The 18,961-nt window shown below is 38.5% G+C and overlaps 2 protein-coding genes across 5 annotated transcripts in view; one reads left to right on the forward strand and one right to left on the reverse strand.

The window, feature by feature from the left end:
- Positions 1 to 2,448: 2,448 nt before the first annotated feature.
- TRAPPC2 (trafficking protein particle complex subunit 2) lies at positions 2,449 to 7,390 on the reverse strand. Of its 3 annotated transcripts, none has more exons than XM_080341593.1 (5): positions 7,266 to 7,390; positions 6,467 to 6,576; positions 4,529 to 4,677; positions 3,722 to 3,803; positions 2,449 to 2,582 (listed from the first exon to the last, which is right to left on the reverse strand). In XM_080341593.1, the coding sequence occupies exons 2-5, from the start codon at positions 6,557 to 6,559 to the stop codon at positions 2,484 to 2,486; spliced, it is 423 nt and encodes a 140-aa protein (XP_080197719.1). In that variant the 5' UTR covers positions 6,560 to 6,576; positions 7,266 to 7,390; the 3' UTR covers positions 2,449 to 2,483. The 3 variants fall into 3 exon arrangements, with proteins under 3 accessions (XP_080197719.1, XP_080197721.1, XP_080197720.1); XM_080341595.1 differs by lacking the exon at positions 7,266 to 7,390 and adding an exon at positions 6,931 to 7,203; XM_080341594.1 differs by lacking the exon at positions 7,266 to 7,390 and having other exon boundaries at positions 6,467 to 6,916.
- A 331-nt stretch (positions 7,391 to 7,721) lies between these two features.
- OFD1 (OFD1 centriole and centriolar satellite protein) overlaps positions 7,722 to 18,961 on the forward strand; it is a gene marked incomplete at its 5' end in the record, with an annotated part of 32,653 nt that continues 21,413 nt past the window's right edge. Inside the window, 9 exons of one of the 2 annotated variants that reach the window (XM_080341557.1) lie at positions 7,722 to 7,817; positions 10,068 to 10,268; positions 11,098 to 11,166; positions 11,252 to 11,279; positions 12,073 to 12,180; positions 12,894 to 13,030; positions 14,263 to 14,436; positions 15,312 to 15,418; positions 16,315 to 16,434. In XM_080341557.1, coding sequence (XP_080197683.1) covers positions 7,722 to 7,817; positions 10,068 to 10,268; positions 11,098 to 11,166; positions 11,252 to 11,279; positions 12,073 to 12,180; positions 12,894 to 13,030; positions 14,263 to 14,436; positions 15,312 to 15,418; positions 16,315 to 16,434 — 1,040 coding nt within the window. The remainder of the gene's footprint in view (positions 7,818 to 10,067; positions 10,269 to 11,097; positions 11,167 to 11,251; positions 11,280 to 12,072; positions 12,181 to 12,893; positions 13,031 to 14,262; positions 14,437 to 15,311; positions 15,419 to 16,314; positions 16,435 to 18,961) is intronic. The other variant, XM_080341558.1, reaches the window with a different exon arrangement.

Below are 18,961 nucleotides of genomic sequence, written 5' to 3' on the forward strand. Positions count from 1 at the left end.
GGGTAAGACTGCTGCCAGAACAAGGCTGCTTGCATTAACAGTCACTCTGTTCCTCAGTGGGGTCTTACTTTAAGTCATATGACAGATTACCTAAACAGTAGCAGAACCTTGTAGAAAATTCAGTCTCAGTTGTATTTCCAGCCTAGATTTATTAAGGCTTGTTTATGGTCTTAGCTGGTGCTGATGTTCTCATTTCTTTACGCTTGATTGTTGTACCATCTAGGGTAATTCCAGTCCCTTTAACTCAAACTTTTTTCTTGCATTTATTGTATAATACAGGTTATCTGCTGCTTTCCTCATACTGTAAGAGATTTCATTTGAATTCTTACTCATAAGACTCTGAGATGGGGTATAAACATAAAAACCACAGCTACCTAGCCAGGATCCTTCAGAATTCTGTCATGAGACAATGTTCCTCACTGCAAACTCTGTCATGATTAATATCATGAGTTAGCACATAGTTCTCCCTTGCCTGTGGCCAGTAGCAATCTGTTTTCATAAAGACTGGATGGACTTATGAGACTGCACTTCCCATTTATGATTCCTGTATTCACAGGAGAAGGGGAAAGACCTATGTGGGCATAAGAACAGGCACTGTTTAGCTAGCTGCCTTCAGAGGTCAGGCAAGAGATCAAATGCTTTCATTTTACATAACTAAGTTCCTACTGTGTGCTGGCAGAAAAGAACACAATTATCAAAAATCCAGAGTTTCTAAATGTGGTGGAAACTCAGAGCATTAATCCTTTATCTTTGCCAAAACTTTCCTTACTGCCACATGTATGATTGTTTAACATAATTACTTCCTCAGTGAACCTTAACTGCTAGTGCTTTTCCAACCATCATGCTACTGGGGCAAAGGCAGAAAACAACGTAACAGCTCTAATTCAATGCCTCCTTATCATATGAATGAGAATGCTTTACCTTAAGTGTGCTTCTGTTGCCTTAATGTATATAGAAAAAAAAATCAGTTGATGTAGGTAAGATTACATTGCATTATCAAAATTATAAATACTGCAGTATTATTTCATAAAAACTGCAAATACAAGTATTCCCATCTTTACTTGACCCCCTGCCAATAAAGGCAGCTTTACTGTGATCATCCAGTTTTCTCCTAAATAATTTCAAGTATACTCAACAGGCATCCATACTGCATCATTCCACAGTTTATTTAAGGTAAATATTGCAACCTTTGTATTATGTTCTTTTTGTCATGGAATATTTTACAGTGACAGTTCAGCAGTAAGTATAAATTACAAAGAAATAATGACTGACTATACATTTAAAACACATACATACACATGTGGTCCCCGTGATTATACAGACTGTGCAAAATGTACTTCTAGAACAGCATGCCACTTCCTTTGGAAATTATTTTTCAGACATATAAAAAAACGTTCAAGAAGATAGCTTATACAGATTTGCTGCAAAAGGAAATGGACTACTTAAAAAAATTGTGAAACCAAGCAAAATATTAGGTACGTATATGTCAAATGACCCATTTAAAAATTACTGGTTTGGAATGACAGTAAATTTTGCAAAAGTGTCCCTAACGACATTTCACGGTAGAATAGTATCCAGACAGGCCAAATAATGCCTTTCTGAAACTTCAACAAATAGAATTTCATGGTTCAAAGGTCCTATTCTAAATATATTTTCAAAAAGATAATTTCAGCACTTGCAGAGATAATGGAAGGAACCAGGTTTAAACATGTAAATTGAGTTTAATTTTTTTCCGTGTTTTAATTATAATTAGGGCAAACATAGCTGTTCTCATCTACTTTACAAATTCATTTAATTGATGCAACCCTGCAGCAAAACATATATTGCACTAAACATCTGGTATATTTGCAATTTTAAGCTATGGAACTATGTTTTTTTCCTGAAAACTTCCTGAAATACTGAAGACAAAGCTTTGCTGATACATCCTCTTTTCTTTTTATTTAGCAATTGATAATATGTATATTACACATTACAATATTAATATAGAAGTGATTTAATACCATTAAGAGTAAGGTTAGTCTGGTTAGTCTTCAGAGTACGTTCTCTAGCAAAGGACTGCAAGTAGAAAGGTTTATTACAAAATTAACTACTTAAGCCCAACAATCAAGAATTCCCTTTTGCTCACATTAAATCATATGACTGGAGATGTCTTTTGTGTTTAGATCTTATTTCCTCCCATCCTGTGTAAGAGGCTTACATTTTGCATACAGGTTTTTAACCACATGCTGCAGTTTAAAACTATTCAGCCCCTGACATTATTAAACTTAGTTTTGATAGCACATAAAAGGAAAATTCTTGAGATACACATTTTAACCAGAGAAGCTTGGCTGTTCTTATCTGTATCAGGGGAAAAAAAAGCTGCTTCAGCATCCAATTTATCTTCAGAAGATGAATATCAAACACACTCAGAACTAACCAGAAGAGATATAGTTCAAATAATCAAGAAAGTATGGGAAAAGCACTCGCTTGAGAAATTTATTGATTCAGCTCAAAAGGTGTTTCTTCCCAAGGAACTGTACTTTCCTTTCAAAGGCACTGGATCGGATAGGAGAATTGAGTTCATAAAATGGGTTCATTGCAAACTGAGAAAAGAAGAAAAACTCATCAATAAGCACAATGTCCAGTACTGGAAAATGTTACTTCAGATAACTAGTCAGCTTTCAGCCTATTTAGTACCACTTACGAGCAGGAAGCTCCTGAACAGTCACTTGCTTTCCAGGCCCTTACATTCTCCCCATATATGTGCACACCCATCCCTTAGTAGAATCATGGAATAGTTTGGGGTGGACCTTCAAAGCTCGTCTAGTCGAACCCCCCTGCAATGAGCAGGGACATCTTCAACTAGATCAGGTTGCTCAGAGTCCCATCCAGCCTGGCCTGGAATGTCTCCAGGGATGGGGCATCTACCACCTCCCTGGGAAACCTGGGCCAGTGTCTCACTACCCTCATTGTAAAAAATTTCTTCCTCATGTCTGGCCTGAATCTCCTCTGTGCTAGTTTAAAACCATTACCCCTTATCCTAATGCAACAGGCCCTGCTAAAAAGTCTGTCCCCGTCTTTCTTATAGGCCCCTCTTACGTACTGAAAGGCCACAATAAGGTCTTCCCGGAGCCTTCTCTTCTCCAGGCAAACAAACCCAACTCTCTCAGCCTGTCCTCACAGCAGAGCTGTTCCAGCTCTCTGATCACCTTTGTGGCCTCCACTGGACCCTCTCCAACAGGTCCGTGTCTTTCCAGCTCCTCTGAACAAATCCATCATGACACTAGTGGAAATTTCTGGTTTGGAAACCAGCACCATCTGAGTCCCTGTAGAAGGCCAAAATGGCAATTGTTCCCACCAGTGCTGCCCCAGCTAGTGGAAGTACCATCAGGCTGGCAGAACATGGGCTTCTTGTTCTGAAAGCAAAGCACTTCCACCACAGGGTTCTGCAAAACAGGTCTGTGCTTTCATTATCACCACTAGTGACACTGGACTAACTGGACTAAAATGAAGCTAAATTCTGATATATCACAGTTTATAATAGTTTTTAATATCTGTTCTGTTAATGGAACGTACAGCCTTTATGTCACACATTATCAGCTCTGGCTGATGTGGACAGCATGGGCGGTCCTCCACTTACACAGGCCTCCATGAGAAAACAAGCTAATACAGGTGTGCCTGAGCATGTACGAGAGAACACGTTAAAAGCACCACATTGAGACCATAAGAAGTGGGTTCTTACCTTTATATACAAGTCATATACATCATTAAAGAAGTTCTTAATTCCGTCTTCTTGCCTTACATCATGAAGCATTATAAACCTCATATGTAAAGCAATTAAGGAAAATTTAACTTTTACAAAGAGAGACATTTAATATATCCCGAGATAAGCATTTCCACCTAATTCTGCATATACTTAAAATGTTTAGCTGTACATGAAATACCAGTGACTAGGAGGATGCATTTAAAGTGGAGCAGTGAAATTTAGAAAGCATTACCTTTATATTTTAAAATTTCCCTACTAGAAAATAATCACCTCTCTATTCAAGTTTATTCTTTTTAAAGCTACACAATTCTGAATACGGATGACACTCTCAGCACCTTTGTCATGTACCCCCAAAGTTAAAATGACATGCAATGTTATTTGCTATGTATAACAAATGTTTCACAACAAACACTTTCAGGACTACCTGTGCATAAGATCAAGTCGTGACATCACATTTTCAAGGTGACACCAAATGTGTTTATCTCTGCTTCTCCTCTCTAGCACTAACCAAGGGATGGGAACAGAGAATCCTATAAGCTTGCTCAGATCCTCTCATACCTCTTTCCTTTATTCCATTTGAGCTCCACATTTCATTAGGCTATTTCAGCTCCTCCAAAATGAAAAATCCACCTTTCCAAGTGGTCCCAGTTTTAAACACTGTGCCTCTCTGCTTGCTTCATCCTGAAGCTGGTGAGTCTCTCTAGCAGTAACAGTGGTGAATAGCCAGAGAAATCTGTTCCAAACTAATTTTATCTAAGATGTCTTTTTCTGGCAAAAAGAAGGATATGTCCAGCTGTGACAAAAGCAGAAACAAACCATTCATTAAACTTGTCCACAGTCTTCAGATACATATTGTTAGAAAGCCACATGTTCTCATCTACCAGGTCAAGAGCAGCATGGGCAATGAACTGGTTGAGATGGCGATGATCATCCTAATGTATTTCCAGAAGACAGAGCATTAGTAATTCAGTGGAAGGAGTGAAATATAAACAATAATTTGCTCAAGTTGCTAAGCAACTAGCGCTCAAGTTACATAAAGCTACATATGCCCTTCTTATCTGCCACATATGCGTCATCCTGTAATGAAATGAAACTACTTGGTTTCAAGGGAGAAAAAAGGTCATAATAAAAAAGTCATCATAAAAAGTCTTGATAGCAGTAAAACCAATAAAGTCTATATTTATGGCTCAGAAATGAATTCAAGTGTGAACTCTTTTGTTTACCAATGGGTGATCTCCCACTGCAAACTTATTCCACAACAGAGGCCCTGTCTTTTTCTCTGCTCTCGAGCCACTTTTTTTGTTAAATTTACAGCAATTTAGCATTTTTTGCACCATAATGTCTCCCAAATTTGGCAAAAACTGATTAATAGGTTAAAATGTGTAAAAGTTGGGGCACAGATGGGGAAAGTAGATACAGAAGACAGATATGCCAATAACATTTTCACCTAAAGATTCTGTTTTTTCAGGTAATTTGCCGAGAAACATGGGATTTTTTAAATTGTTTCGAGGTTTTCTTTTTCGTAAGAGTCTAGTGCAGAAAAATATCCTGCAGCTGGTATGAAACATATGTTTGCAGATGTAAATTACACCTCTTCTATAAAAAACACTAATGGCCTTCATAATCACAGCATTTGGCCCTAACACTAAGAGAGCTGTGTGGGGAAAGAGCCATTTAATTTGTATCTGAACTGGAACACCGAAATACATCTCCCAGGAAGAAACATGGGACTAAGCCATACTGTTAGCTTCTATGGACTGGAAACATAAATAGTCTTGCACTGTTTCTCATTACAAGGATGCTATTAATGCCACTCTCACACCTCTCAGTGCACTATGTTTCTCCCCCAAATCAAGTTTGGCTCAGTGCATTAACAGCTTTGCCAGTTTCATTAAACCACGTTGAAGAAGAGACTAAGTAGTGGAGTTTAAGGAGCAAAAGCTTATGCTGATTTACCGCGTACGTTACATAAACCACTTACTTCAGGTGGTTGTGCATCTGCACTGAATTCACTCTTAAATGGCATGTCTCAGAAACAGAAGTGATAGTTGCCAAAACAAATCAATGTCTGCTAGCTCTCCATCAGTACATATCAAGCTTAGATTCTCTCTTAGGAGAAAATTTATTATTACAACCTCAGTCAGACAAGAAGCTTACTCAAGCCAAGTTAATTCAGTTAAGATAATGTAGAAAAATAATTTTTCCACTATCTGACACATCCTCACACTCACCAAGTCTAGTCTGTCTAGTCTTTTTTTTTTTTTTCTCGTGGGACACTAATTCAAAATACAGATGACATCATGCTGGTCAAATCACTAACTGCATATACTTTCATATTTGGACACACTCACAGATCCATACACTTTTATTCTGAAGCTTATTTTGTCTCTAATGTAATATCACAATGGATAGATTTGTTAATGCTGTATACAGCTGCCTTAAAATAGAGAATGACAGTAAACAGCATCAGCTGATAAACAGTTATAAAAGCTTTACACAATAAGAGCAATATATTCTTCACCACACAGCATCAAACATTTAGGGAAATGATATTTTATAAAAAACTAGTATGGTCTGGCAAAAAATTTGTAAGAGACTCAAGAACTATAGAGTTCTACCCCTTATGACAAAGTTTCCATTAAAAAAAACCCAGATACTAGTAACACTTTAACATGCTTCAAACACTGTAATATTATCAGTATCACAGGGGAAAAAACACACCTTGGACTCTACTTTTCCAGGAGGCAGAAATTCCATTTCAAATATGGGATTATCATGATGACCAACTATCACAAAGTAGAAACTTCCAGACATTCTTCAATATAGTGTTCCTTGCAAAAAAAAAAAAAAAAAGACATACATGCTTTACCCATGAGTCTATATACAAACTCTTAATCCATCTGAAAATGCTCCTTGAAAACAGGCAATATGCTTCCTATTCATATTTACCATGGGCTAAGGAAATAAACACTTTGATAGGCATGCACATTTATGCTTAAATGGCGGGGGGACGGGGGGAGGGGACACAGGAGGGGAAATATACTTAGAAAGTGGAACACCTCCTGGAAGTAAATCTAGTTGCTACTACCTAAAAACTCCTACTCTACAACTGACCGATGATTTAACTCCTAACAGCCCTCCCAGTGACTTGGTCGGCAAGGGTCCCGTGAAATAACGCGGCGTACCTGCCCCTGAACAATGTCCCCTCTTTCTCTCCCTGGGGGCCCCATCAGCACAAAGGGGAAGGGTGGCAGACGGCAGCCACCGTCCCCCCCGCACACAGCGGGCGTAGGGCAGTCCCATGGCCCGGCTCCCTCCCCAGGGATTCCAGAGTTGTCCTGGGGGAGTGGCCCCCCGCGCCGTGCCCCAGCGCCCAGAGGCCCGCCCGGCCTCCCCTGGGCAACCGCCAGGGCTGCCGCCCCCAGGGGAAGGGCGGGACACCGCCGGGGATGCCCGCGGAACAGTCGGTGGAGGGAGGAAGAAAACGAGGGAGAAAGGGGGATTTGGGGCCGCCGCCTACCCCGCGACGCGAACCCTCCAACGGCTCCCAACGGCCGGCCGGAAGCGCTTCCTCTCTGCCCGCCGCAGCATCCGGCGCCGCCGTGACGCCTCAGCCTCAGCGCCCGCCGGGAGCCGGCACGGAAGCGGCGCCTGCAGTGGCGGCGTTTGTCGGCCCTGGGCGGCCCCTGTCAGCCCCGGGCCGCCCCCGCCGCTGCTGCTGAGGCGGGAACCGGGGAGTGGAGGCGCAGCGCCCAGGCGCGGGCTCAGGCCGGGCCTGCTGCCGTCCCTGTGGGCAGGAGGAGGCAGCCCCAGCCAACGGTGGGGCCTGCGGGAGGGAGAGGCGGGTGCAGCTTGGGCGCTGCTGGCCGGGGATCGAGTTGGGAGTCAGTAATGACTTTTTTTTTTACCCTTTTTTTCTTCTCTCTCTCTCTTTTTTTTTTTTTTTTTTTTTTAATTACTGGTGTTGTAGGGCAGGATGGCTTCAGTTGAAAGGGAGGCACTGTCCCAAGATGAACTCAGGAAAAGGCTGTATCAGACTTTTAAGAACCGAGGTGTGCTGGACACACTGAAGGTGTGTTTTACTTTCAGTGGGTGCTACCTGTGATTCGCTGTACTATTTACGTTGAAAGCAGGGAGAGTCATGTTGATTAAATGTGTTTCCCGCTCTCCCCAAATGTATTATTTTTGCCCCTGCCTAGTGTGTATTCAGTGCCTTTTTACTTTTTTTCTCTTTTTCTTTTTTTCTCTTTTTACTTTTTTCTTCTCTTATTTTTTCTTTTTTTTTCTTTTCCTTTTTTTCTTTTTCTTTTTTTTCCTTTTTCTTTTTTCTTCTTTCTTCTTTTTCTTTTTTTTTTTTTCTTTTCTTTTTTGTTCTTCCCAGAAACAAGGCTGTTCCTAAACAGAAGTGCTTTTCATTGTCGATGAGTTTCAGAGTCTTTCTCAGGAAGGTTGAAAAGCCTATATTGGGTCTTTGAAAATTTCCATGCCTGAGAAAAAACTTGAGCAGGGAAGAAATGAATAAATAAGAATACAGGACTGGAAAAGACCTCTTACGTCGCAGAGTCTATTGTTAAATATGCTATGTGAACTAACCTCCTGAAATGTTCCAGTTCTGTTCTAAAACTATTTGAGCTGTTTTTCTCCTTGTCTGCTCATTGAGGAGAGTATTCTAGAATGATTATGCTCAACCGTGAAATTTTGTTCTGATTTGTGGCCTGGTTTGTTTATGGTGGCTCTGACCTTCTTTATTGTGCTGAAAGTATCTTTCAGTTTAGGTTGCTTCATAGGCAGCAGTTGTACCTTTTCTCCAGTATTCTGTTCTACAGTGCTAAGCAAGTCAAGGTGCAGTAGTCTCATTGCTGATTATCCCAGTAGTCTTCTGCGTCACTTTGAAGTCTTTTCCCACTTTTTTAAAAGGAGGTTGATCATGATTTTTGTGAGCTTTCCAGACAAAATTTAGAATTGTATTAATTCTTCCCTGGTTTTTGTGGGAAAGTCTGTGGAAGGCTGCATTTGTCTCTTTTTGAGGCATGTTATGTTTGTAGTACTAGAAGTTGTTTGATTGACACATCCACATCTTGCTTTTTGCAAACAGTCAATCCCTTGTGTTATAGAATAGCAGAAATACAAATCAGGCTTTAAAAGCTGAAATGTTGTATTTCAGGCAGTTTCAGTTTTGCTAGTCTTTAAACATCCAATTGTGGTTTTTATGATGTCTCGATCTTTTTGTACTTCTATACACACCTTTATGTTACCAACAAATTTTTTTTAGCTTCTGCTTTTTATGTCAAGTTCAATAAAGTTAAAAAAAATCAAGATGTGTATTTTAAGAATACCACTGATACTCCTTTGGGCAAGTATTCCCTGTTTGGTACAACTTGTTTCTCCCTCAGTCATTTCCATGCCAAGCTTGCAATGCTTGAACTATTTCTTGTCTTGTTTGACTTAACTAATAATCTCTCAGGTGGCATGCTGGTTTTGGCATTTTCCTGCTTTATTTGCCTTGTTTAGAGGATTATACACTGTATTAAAGATTTTGTAGCTTTTCTGAGTGCAAGAATTAATACAGCTGGGTTTCTTTTGGATTCCTGCAAGCACTCTTATGTTTTCTAATGAGAATACTCTCAACTTTCTCCTGGCCTCTGCTGGTGGATCTGGAACTACAGCTATGCTGAATGGCGAACATACAACAAGTTATTTCTGTCTTCCTTTCCCATAGGGACGGGGATTTAGCCCTGTGTAACTCACAGAATGCAAATAAATAATAAAAAATGCAATTTCATTATTATTAGTGCCTGTAGGCTTTTTTGAATAGTATGCTTTAACTTCCTTACAAAATAATTTACATTAGATGTTGAATTTCCTGTTCTTTTCCCATCTGCTTTTGTGATGGTGTCAGCAGCTTCTTGATATGAGACTCAGAAGAAGACTAATGAGTTTTCCAAGTACACCTGAAATAGAGGCCACGTCAGACAGGCTTTATTTAAGCCACTGAGAATGCGAACAGGAAATCAGTGATCTATGAATGAAATTGGGGGTACTAGAGTGGAGTTTATATGAATTCTTGACAGAGAACAATATTTCTTTTCAGTCCTGTATTTAATACATCTTGAGGAAAAGTCATACCATTAAAGTGTTTTGAAGAAAGGCACGATGTCCCAAGTTTTCTTCTAAGTTTTGCCAGAATTAGCCTGTCCGTTTCTGTTACGTAGGTTATAATATAAGATGTGCAAGTCAAATGAGACTCCCTGTGAATTTTGGAAAATAAAAACTCTCATTGATTAATGTGTAAACTGAGAATATAATGTCTTTTCTGTATCAGACACAGCTCCGAAACCAGCTAATCCATGAACTAATGCACCCAATTTTAAGTGGAGAACTTCAGCCACAGGCTGTTCCAAATGGTGACAGTTCACTTTTGATCACAGCTTCCAACAGTTTGGTGGCAGATCATCTCCAGAGATGTGGCTATGAGTATTCACTTTCTGTTTTCTTTCCAGAAAGTGGATTGGAGAAGAAAAAGGTAAGTTCAGTAATGTACCTTTTTTAAGACTTCTAGGAGCTTTGCTTTCTGAGGGTTGTTATATTCCAACAGAATTGAAAAAAAATTCCCCTGTTGTGATCATCCCCATAAAAGACTTGAATATTCAAGGCCGTTTTCATGAATGCTTTAAACTGGCAATAAGCTGATGATGCTGTTCTGGAAAGATGTAGCAGAAGCCTCTCAACCTCATGCTTGCTTTGCCTACAGCTGCAGCCTGGCACAACCATTTGTGAGGCTGTGTGGCAGACCGCTTAGGGAGCTGGTCCTGATTAAAGCTAGCCTTCTGTCAGGCCACCCAGTTCCCTGAAAGTGTGGTTCAAGGTCAGTGTAAGCTGACCACAAGCCATGGCTGAAAAGGGCGGTCCCTGCCCTCTCCTTGTTTCTCTCCTCTATGAATATGAGATAGAGTGAAGTTGTTTCTAATTGAAAATTAATTTTTTGACCTGGTGAGTAGTTAGTCATGATTTGGGTTAATGAATTCATCTGATTTGTAGAATAAATCAAGAAAAGAGGCAAGAGAAGTAGAAAGAGCGTGTATCCAGGGTGGAAAGGAAACAAAGCTCTTTCACAGCTTCATTTGGTCATGAAACTATATATACTGTCTGCTGTATGTCTTGGGTAATGGAGCTAAGTAAATGTAGTACTAGAACAGCAGGCCTCTGAAAATGGTTTTACAAGGCCATAAATAGATCTTTCTCAAATAGAATAAATTCTACAACTGTTAAGTGAAAAAAACCATCACATATGTTAAATGTTTTTTAAATAGTTATCCTTTTCTAATTTTTTTTTTTTTTTTTCTTACCAAAAGCTGTGGACTATGCAAGATCTTCTTCAATTAATGAGGATCAATCCAAAATCTAGTCTTTACACATCACTGGTAAAATTATTTTGACTTTGAAAATAACCTTAAATTACAGTTGTCATGAAATGTTTATGGCTAAAAGATCTTTTATTTCTTGCAGACTTCGGGAAGTCAGCAGGAGAATAAAGGTACAAGATGTTTATACGTGATGTGGAGAAAGATAGTCGTGTCAGCTTCACATTTATTAAGATGCAAGCAACAGAAGTTCAAATTTCTTGAGTGTTCTTTGGTGTAGAATAATACAGATTCAGTAAGATTTTGAAAATTGCAGGATAATTAATACTGTATTGCAGGATTATCTAACTCATGTTTGTCGTGTGGATTAAGTGTTGACATTCACCTACAAAATAAATGACTTGAGCATTAGAAATATTAAAATAATCTGTAATTAAGTATAATGCTTTTTGGAAGCTTTTCATGCTAACTTTGGCAAGCTCAGATCTTGGTTTGTGTCTGTAACTGACTATTAGCTTGCATAAAGTGCTTCAAAAACTAGTTAAAGATTTAATTGACTTTCTGTTGTTTTATATAGCGAATAATTCTTAATGTCTGCATGAGGAAACAGAGGTATATTGTATAGCCTAAAGTAGCTTGATCTTCAGAAACCACCATTGCCTAATGACCTTGTAACTGAAGTAGTAGTAATCCACTGTTTCAAATGACCTCAGAGGTCAAAGAGACAAAGAAATGCATGAAAGGAAAAGTTGCAAAAGGACATCTTTTACAGGATGAGGTAGACTGGAATATGGTTATAATAAAAATATTAATAGTCTACTGGTATTGTTTTGAATTTAAATACTTGTTTATTTCTATAAATTGAATAGGTTTACTTGTACAGTGAAAATTACTACAGCAACTACAGGCTCAAAAATTCAGTTTTGGGATGAAATCAAAACTAACTAATATATTGGATCTTGATAGGTTTTCTTATGCAGATTTTAAGGGAACTTACAGAGCATCATCTAAATAAGGAAACTCGTGACACAGAAACTCAGACAACCTCAGTGCCTCCTTACAGAGAATCTCTTGGTAAGTACAACTTCTGCAGGCAAGTCTCCCTGAATCTTTTCATATTGGTAAGTGGTATGGATTTATAAATTGTATGAATGGTATTAATTTGTCATTTACTTGAATGCATCCTAAAGTAATAATAAATAAAGGTCATACCTATCACTAGTACGTTGTTTTTCTAACTGTTTTAAAAATAAGGCAAAAGTCCTGTTGCTATTTCTTTTTTAATCACTCATGTTTTCTTAGGCATTTAGGTAAGAACTATGACATCTTAGAGGGACTGCAAATGTTATGTACTGCAATATGTTTTGGAAAACATATCTGTAAATGCCTGCCTTCCTTCCTTCTATGATAGTGTTTCAGTGGAAGTTAGGCATAGATTGGGAGTTCTTGAATTATAATATGCATGCTATTAGTAATACAAAAAACCTGAAAGTTGCATATGAAAGAAAAGTCTTGTCCATCCTTGATAAAGAGGATGAATGACTATGTAATACCTCAAGTAGCGCCTGTGCAGTTAAGTGCCTCCTCGTAGGTATATGTTGTGTGTACAGAGCTGATAAATGGCATTTCTGCACTGCCTCGGTTTTGTACCACACAGGTCTTTCTATGACAGTGCTACTTAAGTAAACTAAGGAACTTCCTCCAGAGAGACAGGTTCCTCCAGTTTTCAGCAGGATAACCCTGGTGACTGATTTTAAATTGTGATGGATGTGTTGCTCTTTTTATAGCTGAGAAGCTTCAACTGATTGATGAACAGTTTGCAGACTCTTATCCTCAACATCAGAAATACGAATCTTTGGAAGTAAAACTGAATGAATATAGAAAAGAAATAGAAAAGCAGCTTCAAGCAGAAATGCGGCAAAAGGTACAACTCCAATAATTGAATCTGAAGGAGACATTTGTTAATTTTGACTTTGCACATTACAAAATTTTAATACTTAAGGCAAATTGAAAGACAAGACTGAATAGTGAGTTACAACGAACACAAAGGGCTGTTAATCCAATATCGATGACATAGTATGTATAGATTGTCCATTTCTCTTCTTTGTTAAATGTGAACAGAATGTTAATGTTATTTCGCTTGTCTTAATTTGTTAAATTTTATTTGCTCTTTGATTATTTTGTTTTATGGAGAAACAATTACTCTGCTTAATCATACTATTTGTTTTCCTTCCCAGTTAGTTTTTTGCAACTTTCATTTCAGTATAGTGCATAGCAACTGAGAGGCGTGAATTGCTCCTGTGTAGCTTGACAGATGCTTTTCCCCCTCTTTACCTCCTTGTTTTCTCCAGTCTCACAGTTTTTCTATAATTTTCTTTTTATTCTTTTGCTCATTTTTTCGCACTTTTTTCCTTGTATGCTTATTTTCATTGTCTTCCAATTTTTTATTATAATTCTCTATAACAACCCTGTTTGTTCTTGAATATACTGCACTTTAGATGTTGTATGGAGACATATTTCATACGATTCTTCTGTGCAGTTGCAAGATCCATGCTTTCCTGTTTGTATGCATTTACTTTTTTTTTTTCAGTTCTGCTAAGAAATCTATGAGTCAGGACTTCTTCCTGTAACCCTCTTTACGTGAAGTTACAGGTTCCACCTTTTTTTACATGCTCAGCACTTATTTTTTTGTCCTAGTGATTTAAAATAATTTCTGTTGTTCCCGAGTGACCCAGGATGGGTCTGCTTCTGCCATTTCTTGCATCATCAGTGAAAAGTGATTCTTTGGGAAAGAGGTGAGAATAGAGACAGTGTCACAGCAGGAATTCAAGAGTGTGGCCATTCCTTAATTGCAAGCAGAGTATCACTTCTGCAGTGTGTTTTTCTTCATAAGCCTCTGTTTTGCTCTTGTCTAAAGCTATTAGTTTTGTATGAGATCTGCTTTGGGATGCTATAGAAATACATGAAAACTCTGTGAAACATGTAAATAGGATCTGCTGCTAAGAGACTTCTAGCACGGTAATTTATTTTCATCGAACTATCATACGTTTCCTAGCAAGAACTTCTAAATGAAATTTAGAATTATCTGAGGAGGGATTGTCTTTGTCAATTTGAAGATGGTCCTATTTAACCTGTTCTTTCTCCTTTATGTAAAAGCTAGAACATTTTAAAGAAGTTGAAATAGCAAAGATTAAAATGGAGGAGAAAGTGCAGACCCAGAAAGAAATCTCAGAGCTACGTCATGAGTTAGAGAGGACACATCAAGCGAAGTCTGAAGCCTTGATTTCTCGTGAAAAGAATGCTATTGAGAGGCTTCAAAAACAGCAAGAGGTAAAGTTCCAGATATTTTTTCTTAATCTAGTACAAAATGATTCAATGAGCTGATTAAACTGTTCTGTTATCTTTGAGAGATCTACCTTCAGATCTTTCTTGGACTATAACTTTGTGCCCAGGAAATACAGCTTGACAAACTGCCCTATTTTTGTGCCAGGAACAGCAGCAAAGTCTTTCAGCACTATCAAATGCACATGACTTGCAAACTTGATATGAGCACCCATAAGGCCAGATCATAATTTTTTTCTTCCTAGACACTTATGATTTCTTTGGAGAGGAATAATACTTTGTGTGTTTAAGGACAAGAAAATGTATTTTTTTTTTATTAAGAAGAAGATGTATTACTTTTGGTTAGCATGTTCATCACTTGGAGGATTCCTTTTACAATATGTTTGATTTCTATAAATTAAACTCTGAAACCTGAAAGACTGCTGGTTGACTCAGTTGCAGTTTAAATTTTATCAGGGGTTTTTGGCATTTGTTTTTTTCAGTTTTGTTTTTACGAAGAACATACAAAACTATTGTTTATTAGAAAAATCCATGTGTTTGAACATGTTTATTTTGTAATTTTTTTAAAACTATTTTTCCTTTTACGTAAGTTTTAATCAGAGCTATTTCTTATAATAAAATTGCTTAGAGTTAGCCAGTAGCAACCCCATCGAAAACATTTTTACTCAGAGAAAAAGGAGAATAGGTATTTAAAAAATAATTACAATCAATTCTCAATGTTATTTCAAATTAAGACTATATGAATAATGTTTACTGGAGTACGACCAGTTCCTGAAGAAGATCCTTGGAAGTGTGAACATGTTAAATAGTAGCTTCCTGTATAAAGCATGAAGTAAAACTACAGATAATATTTTTTGATTCAGATAGAAGCAAAGGAAGTATATGCTCAGAGACAAAGTCTACTGAAAGATATTGAAGTCGTAAGGACGAGAGAGGCGGAACTGAAGCAAAGAATTGAGGCATTTGAAGCGTAAGTGTCTGAAAGCATGTTTCCAGATGTTGCTGCTTCTATGACATTGAAATATATTCTATATCCCAGAATTTATGTCTTCCATTTTGAGCAGTATTGTATACTGTCTCTGTTAGCAGGGATACCCCATACAAAAGGCAGGTTGTTTTTTTTTCCTATTCCACTTCATCTGGCCAAAATACTGCAGCATAACTTTGGACACAAGGAACCAGATATTTGTTTTGAAGTGCTTAAATTACAAACAAACACCCTCTCTCCTCCATTAAAAACAAAAGCAAACCCAAAACAAACAAAACCAACCAAAAAACAACAACAAAAAACCCCACAAGCAACACAGTTTGTAATCCTAACACACAAAGCATATATATGCCATTTTGCTTCTTCAGTCCTGTGTTTTTTTGTTGTGGTTTTTTTTGTGAACTTGTCCTTAGTAAGATCGGTTTTCTTTGGTTAAACAAAAAATTACTAAAACAATTTTGGCTTGGTTTTTGGTACTACCTGATGTAATTACTTTGTCATCTCTTTTCTATAGCAAAAGCAGTATCCTGCTAATAAAAACTTGTGGGTTTGGGTTTTTTTTTTAACAAGCCAGCAGAGGGTGCTGGTAGAGTAGCATGCTCAGCACTGTCTCCTCTGAAGGCTTTCCGGTGTGGGAAACTGAGCTTGGGTTAACCCTAGATAGCTGCATAATTGATTGGTACTGGATTTTAAATAGGACAATTTAGTTTGTGTCACATCTCCTTGTTCTTCATGCATTATAATGACAGATTCCGATAATAATTTTAAATGGCTACAGTGTTCCAAACAAGCACATTACCCTGCTATTAAAACCTGCCTGAAAACATAAAGTTGTGGCTTTATAACTGTAATTGTCTGTATATTTATGAATATTTCAGCACTCAGAAACTTCAGGAAGAGAAAAATAAAGCTTTCGATGATGCGCTTCGACGTCGGGAGGTTGCTGTGAAGAATATAGAGGACACATATGACCAAAAGCTTAAGACAGAACTCTTAAAGTATTTTTTCTTTTTTTTTTCTAATAGGACACATATTACTTCCTATGAAAACAGAATAATAAGTTCTATAGGATTTGTTTTGAAAAGTGTAACAAAGCAAGCACTTTGAGAATGTGCACTCAGCTTTTTGATTTAATCAGCTTGAATTCTACATTATTTCTTAGCTCTTTGCTAGTGAGACAAAACATTCTGTCAGGTTCAGAAAAAGCTTGCTATAGAAAATAATTATCTTTTGATTATGGGTTATGTTGTTGTAGTTCTGTGTTGTTACTTGGGAAAGAGATGGGAGATTAGTTGTATGTTTAGATAAGAGAACATGAAGCAGTATTGGTGACTTTCTTTGACCACTATTAAAAGAACCGACCATTTTATGAATGCAGAAAAGCATGGAGGTGAAATTAGCATTAAAGAGATGTCACAGATTTCCTGGAAAGAAGGTGAGAGGCACACTAGCCTACTGTACAGGTCAAATGGCTCTTAACGCTGTTTTTGGAGAGGGATTCTTATTGACTGCCACCTGCTTGAATGTGGTTTCAAACAATTTGCTTGGAAAGACATAATCTGTGGTGGCATATGGGGTGCTAAGTGCATATATCCAGCTTTGCTGTTGTACTTCCTTGGAGTGCCTTAGTCAGTTGGTGCTTCAAGGGTCACTTGATGCTTCAATGCAGGCAGGTGCTGTCAGCATGTTATTGCTTGTCTGTATTCAATGGCATGAAAGGGTCTTCCGGTTAGGCAGTTCAGACAAATGACTGATGCATCATTACTTTTTATTGCAAGCCAGTGAACAATAAGTATTATCTGTGTTAGTGTGTCTATTCAAATTACAGAGGAAAGATGTAAAGTCGGTTTTGATAAAATGATGCCTTCCCTGAAACTGAGTAGATCTGAAGGTTTTGTCAGAGAACAATGAAATGCAACTAACTGATCTGCCTTGGTATCTTATTTTATCTAGTCCATAACAACTAGTTACAAAGAATGCTTGTAAAGTGCTTTTGGTTCATGAGGAGAAGCAAATTATTATAAGGATGAACTGCTGCTGATCTTATTTTATCAACACACAAAATACTTTTGGCATGCTGCTAATGCTCAAAAAAAAAAAAAATCCCTGTCCTTTTGTTCCAAATCTTTGCTGAAAAGTCAAAAAGAGCTACTATTTATTGTATAGAGATAATTATGCTTATTAGAAAAGGAATTTTTTTTTATTTCTACGGTAAACATTAAATGCCATATTTGGGAGAAGTATCTTAGTGGTCTGGGCCATTTGCAAGAATGCAAAAGGCTGGATATGGCAATATCTGAAAACATCTATAATCTAAGTCCCAATCATACAAAATGCTGAGATTTCTTAGCTCCTGTAGATTCAAGTAACAGTGAACATTAAAGTTGGATGACTTCTGGGCTGTGAATGGTGGTGTTACCTGGGCAGTGCACAGTGTCTAGCTGGTGGCTGATGACAAGCAGAGAGCGCTTGGGACTAGTACTGGGACCCATGCTGTCCAACACCTTCATCCGTGATCTGGATGATGACCCAGTACATCCTCAGCAACTTTGAACATGAGGCTTAATTAAGGAGAGTGGCTTCCACAACAAATGGCAGAGCTTCATTTCAGCCAAACTTTGATAAGCTTGGGGATTGTGCCAGCATAAACCTTAGGAATTTTAACAAGGAGAACTGAAAGCTCTGCACTCTGGGCAGAATATCCCAATGAAGTAGTATGAATGGGGAAAAGGAATTGACTGAGGAGCTGCATTTCTGAAGAGGACATGGGAGTTACAGTGAATGACACATTGACTGCAATCCAGCAGCACGCTCTGGCAAATAAGGCATGATGGGTGACATTAGTAGCAGCATGGCTAACAGGCTGAGAGAAGTTATTATTCCCTTTGGGTACTGGTGAAGGTTGTGCTAGGAATACCATGCCTGGGTTTGGGCTCCCCAGTTCAAAAAAGTCATGAAGGTGGTGGAGAGGGCCTAGTAAAGGTCTGTCAGGATAGTTATGGGACTATCAGATGTGACCTCTTAGTTCAGGATATAAAGCTGTTGGAGAGTGTCCAGAAGAGGGCTATGAAGTTGGTGAGGAGTGGCTGAAGTTACTGGGTTTATTCAGCCTGGAGGATACTGAGAGGAGACCTCATCATGATCTACAGCTTCCTCACAAGTGGAGGAGGAATAGCAGGCACTAATCTCTCTGGTGGCCAACAATAGAACCTGAGGGAGTGGCAGGAAGATGTGCCAGGGGAGGTTTAGTTTGGACATTAGAAAAAGGTTCTTCCCCCAGAGGGTGGTGGAGCACTGGAACAGGCTCCCCAGGGAGGTGTCACGGCCCCAAGCCTGGCAGTGTTCAAGAGGAGACTGGACAATGCCGTCAGACACATGGTGTGAACTGTGGGGTTGTCATATGCAGGGACAGGAGTTGGAGTTGGTTCCTGTGGTTCCCTTCCAACCCAGGACATTCTGTGATTCATATGGCAGGGGCTGTAAACTGTGGCTTGGAAGATGCAGCTCGAACATAGGGAAACAAGT

The sequence above is a fragment of the Nesoenas mayeri genome (genome assembly GCF_963082525.1).
Source record: "Nesoenas mayeri genome assembly, chromosome: 1".
In the NCBI taxonomy this organism is placed as follows: domain Eukaryota; kingdom Metazoa; phylum Chordata; class Aves; order Columbiformes; family Columbidae; genus Nesoenas; species Nesoenas mayeri.

Bases quoted from the DNA above. Each gene is read 5' to 3' on its own strand.
- TRAPPC2 (XM_080341593.1), bottom strand. From the start codon at position 6,559: ATGTCTGGAAGTTTCTACTTTGTGATAGTTGGTCATCATGATAATCCC. The intron at 4,678-6,466 runs GTGTGTTTTTTC...GAAATACATTAG, and splicing joins CTGGAAAAGTAGAGTCCAAG to GATGATCATCGCCATCTCAA. The intron at 2,583-3,721 runs GTAAGAACCCAC...TTCTTTTCTCAG, and splicing joins TATATGACTTGTATATAAAG to TTTGCAATGAACCCATTTTA.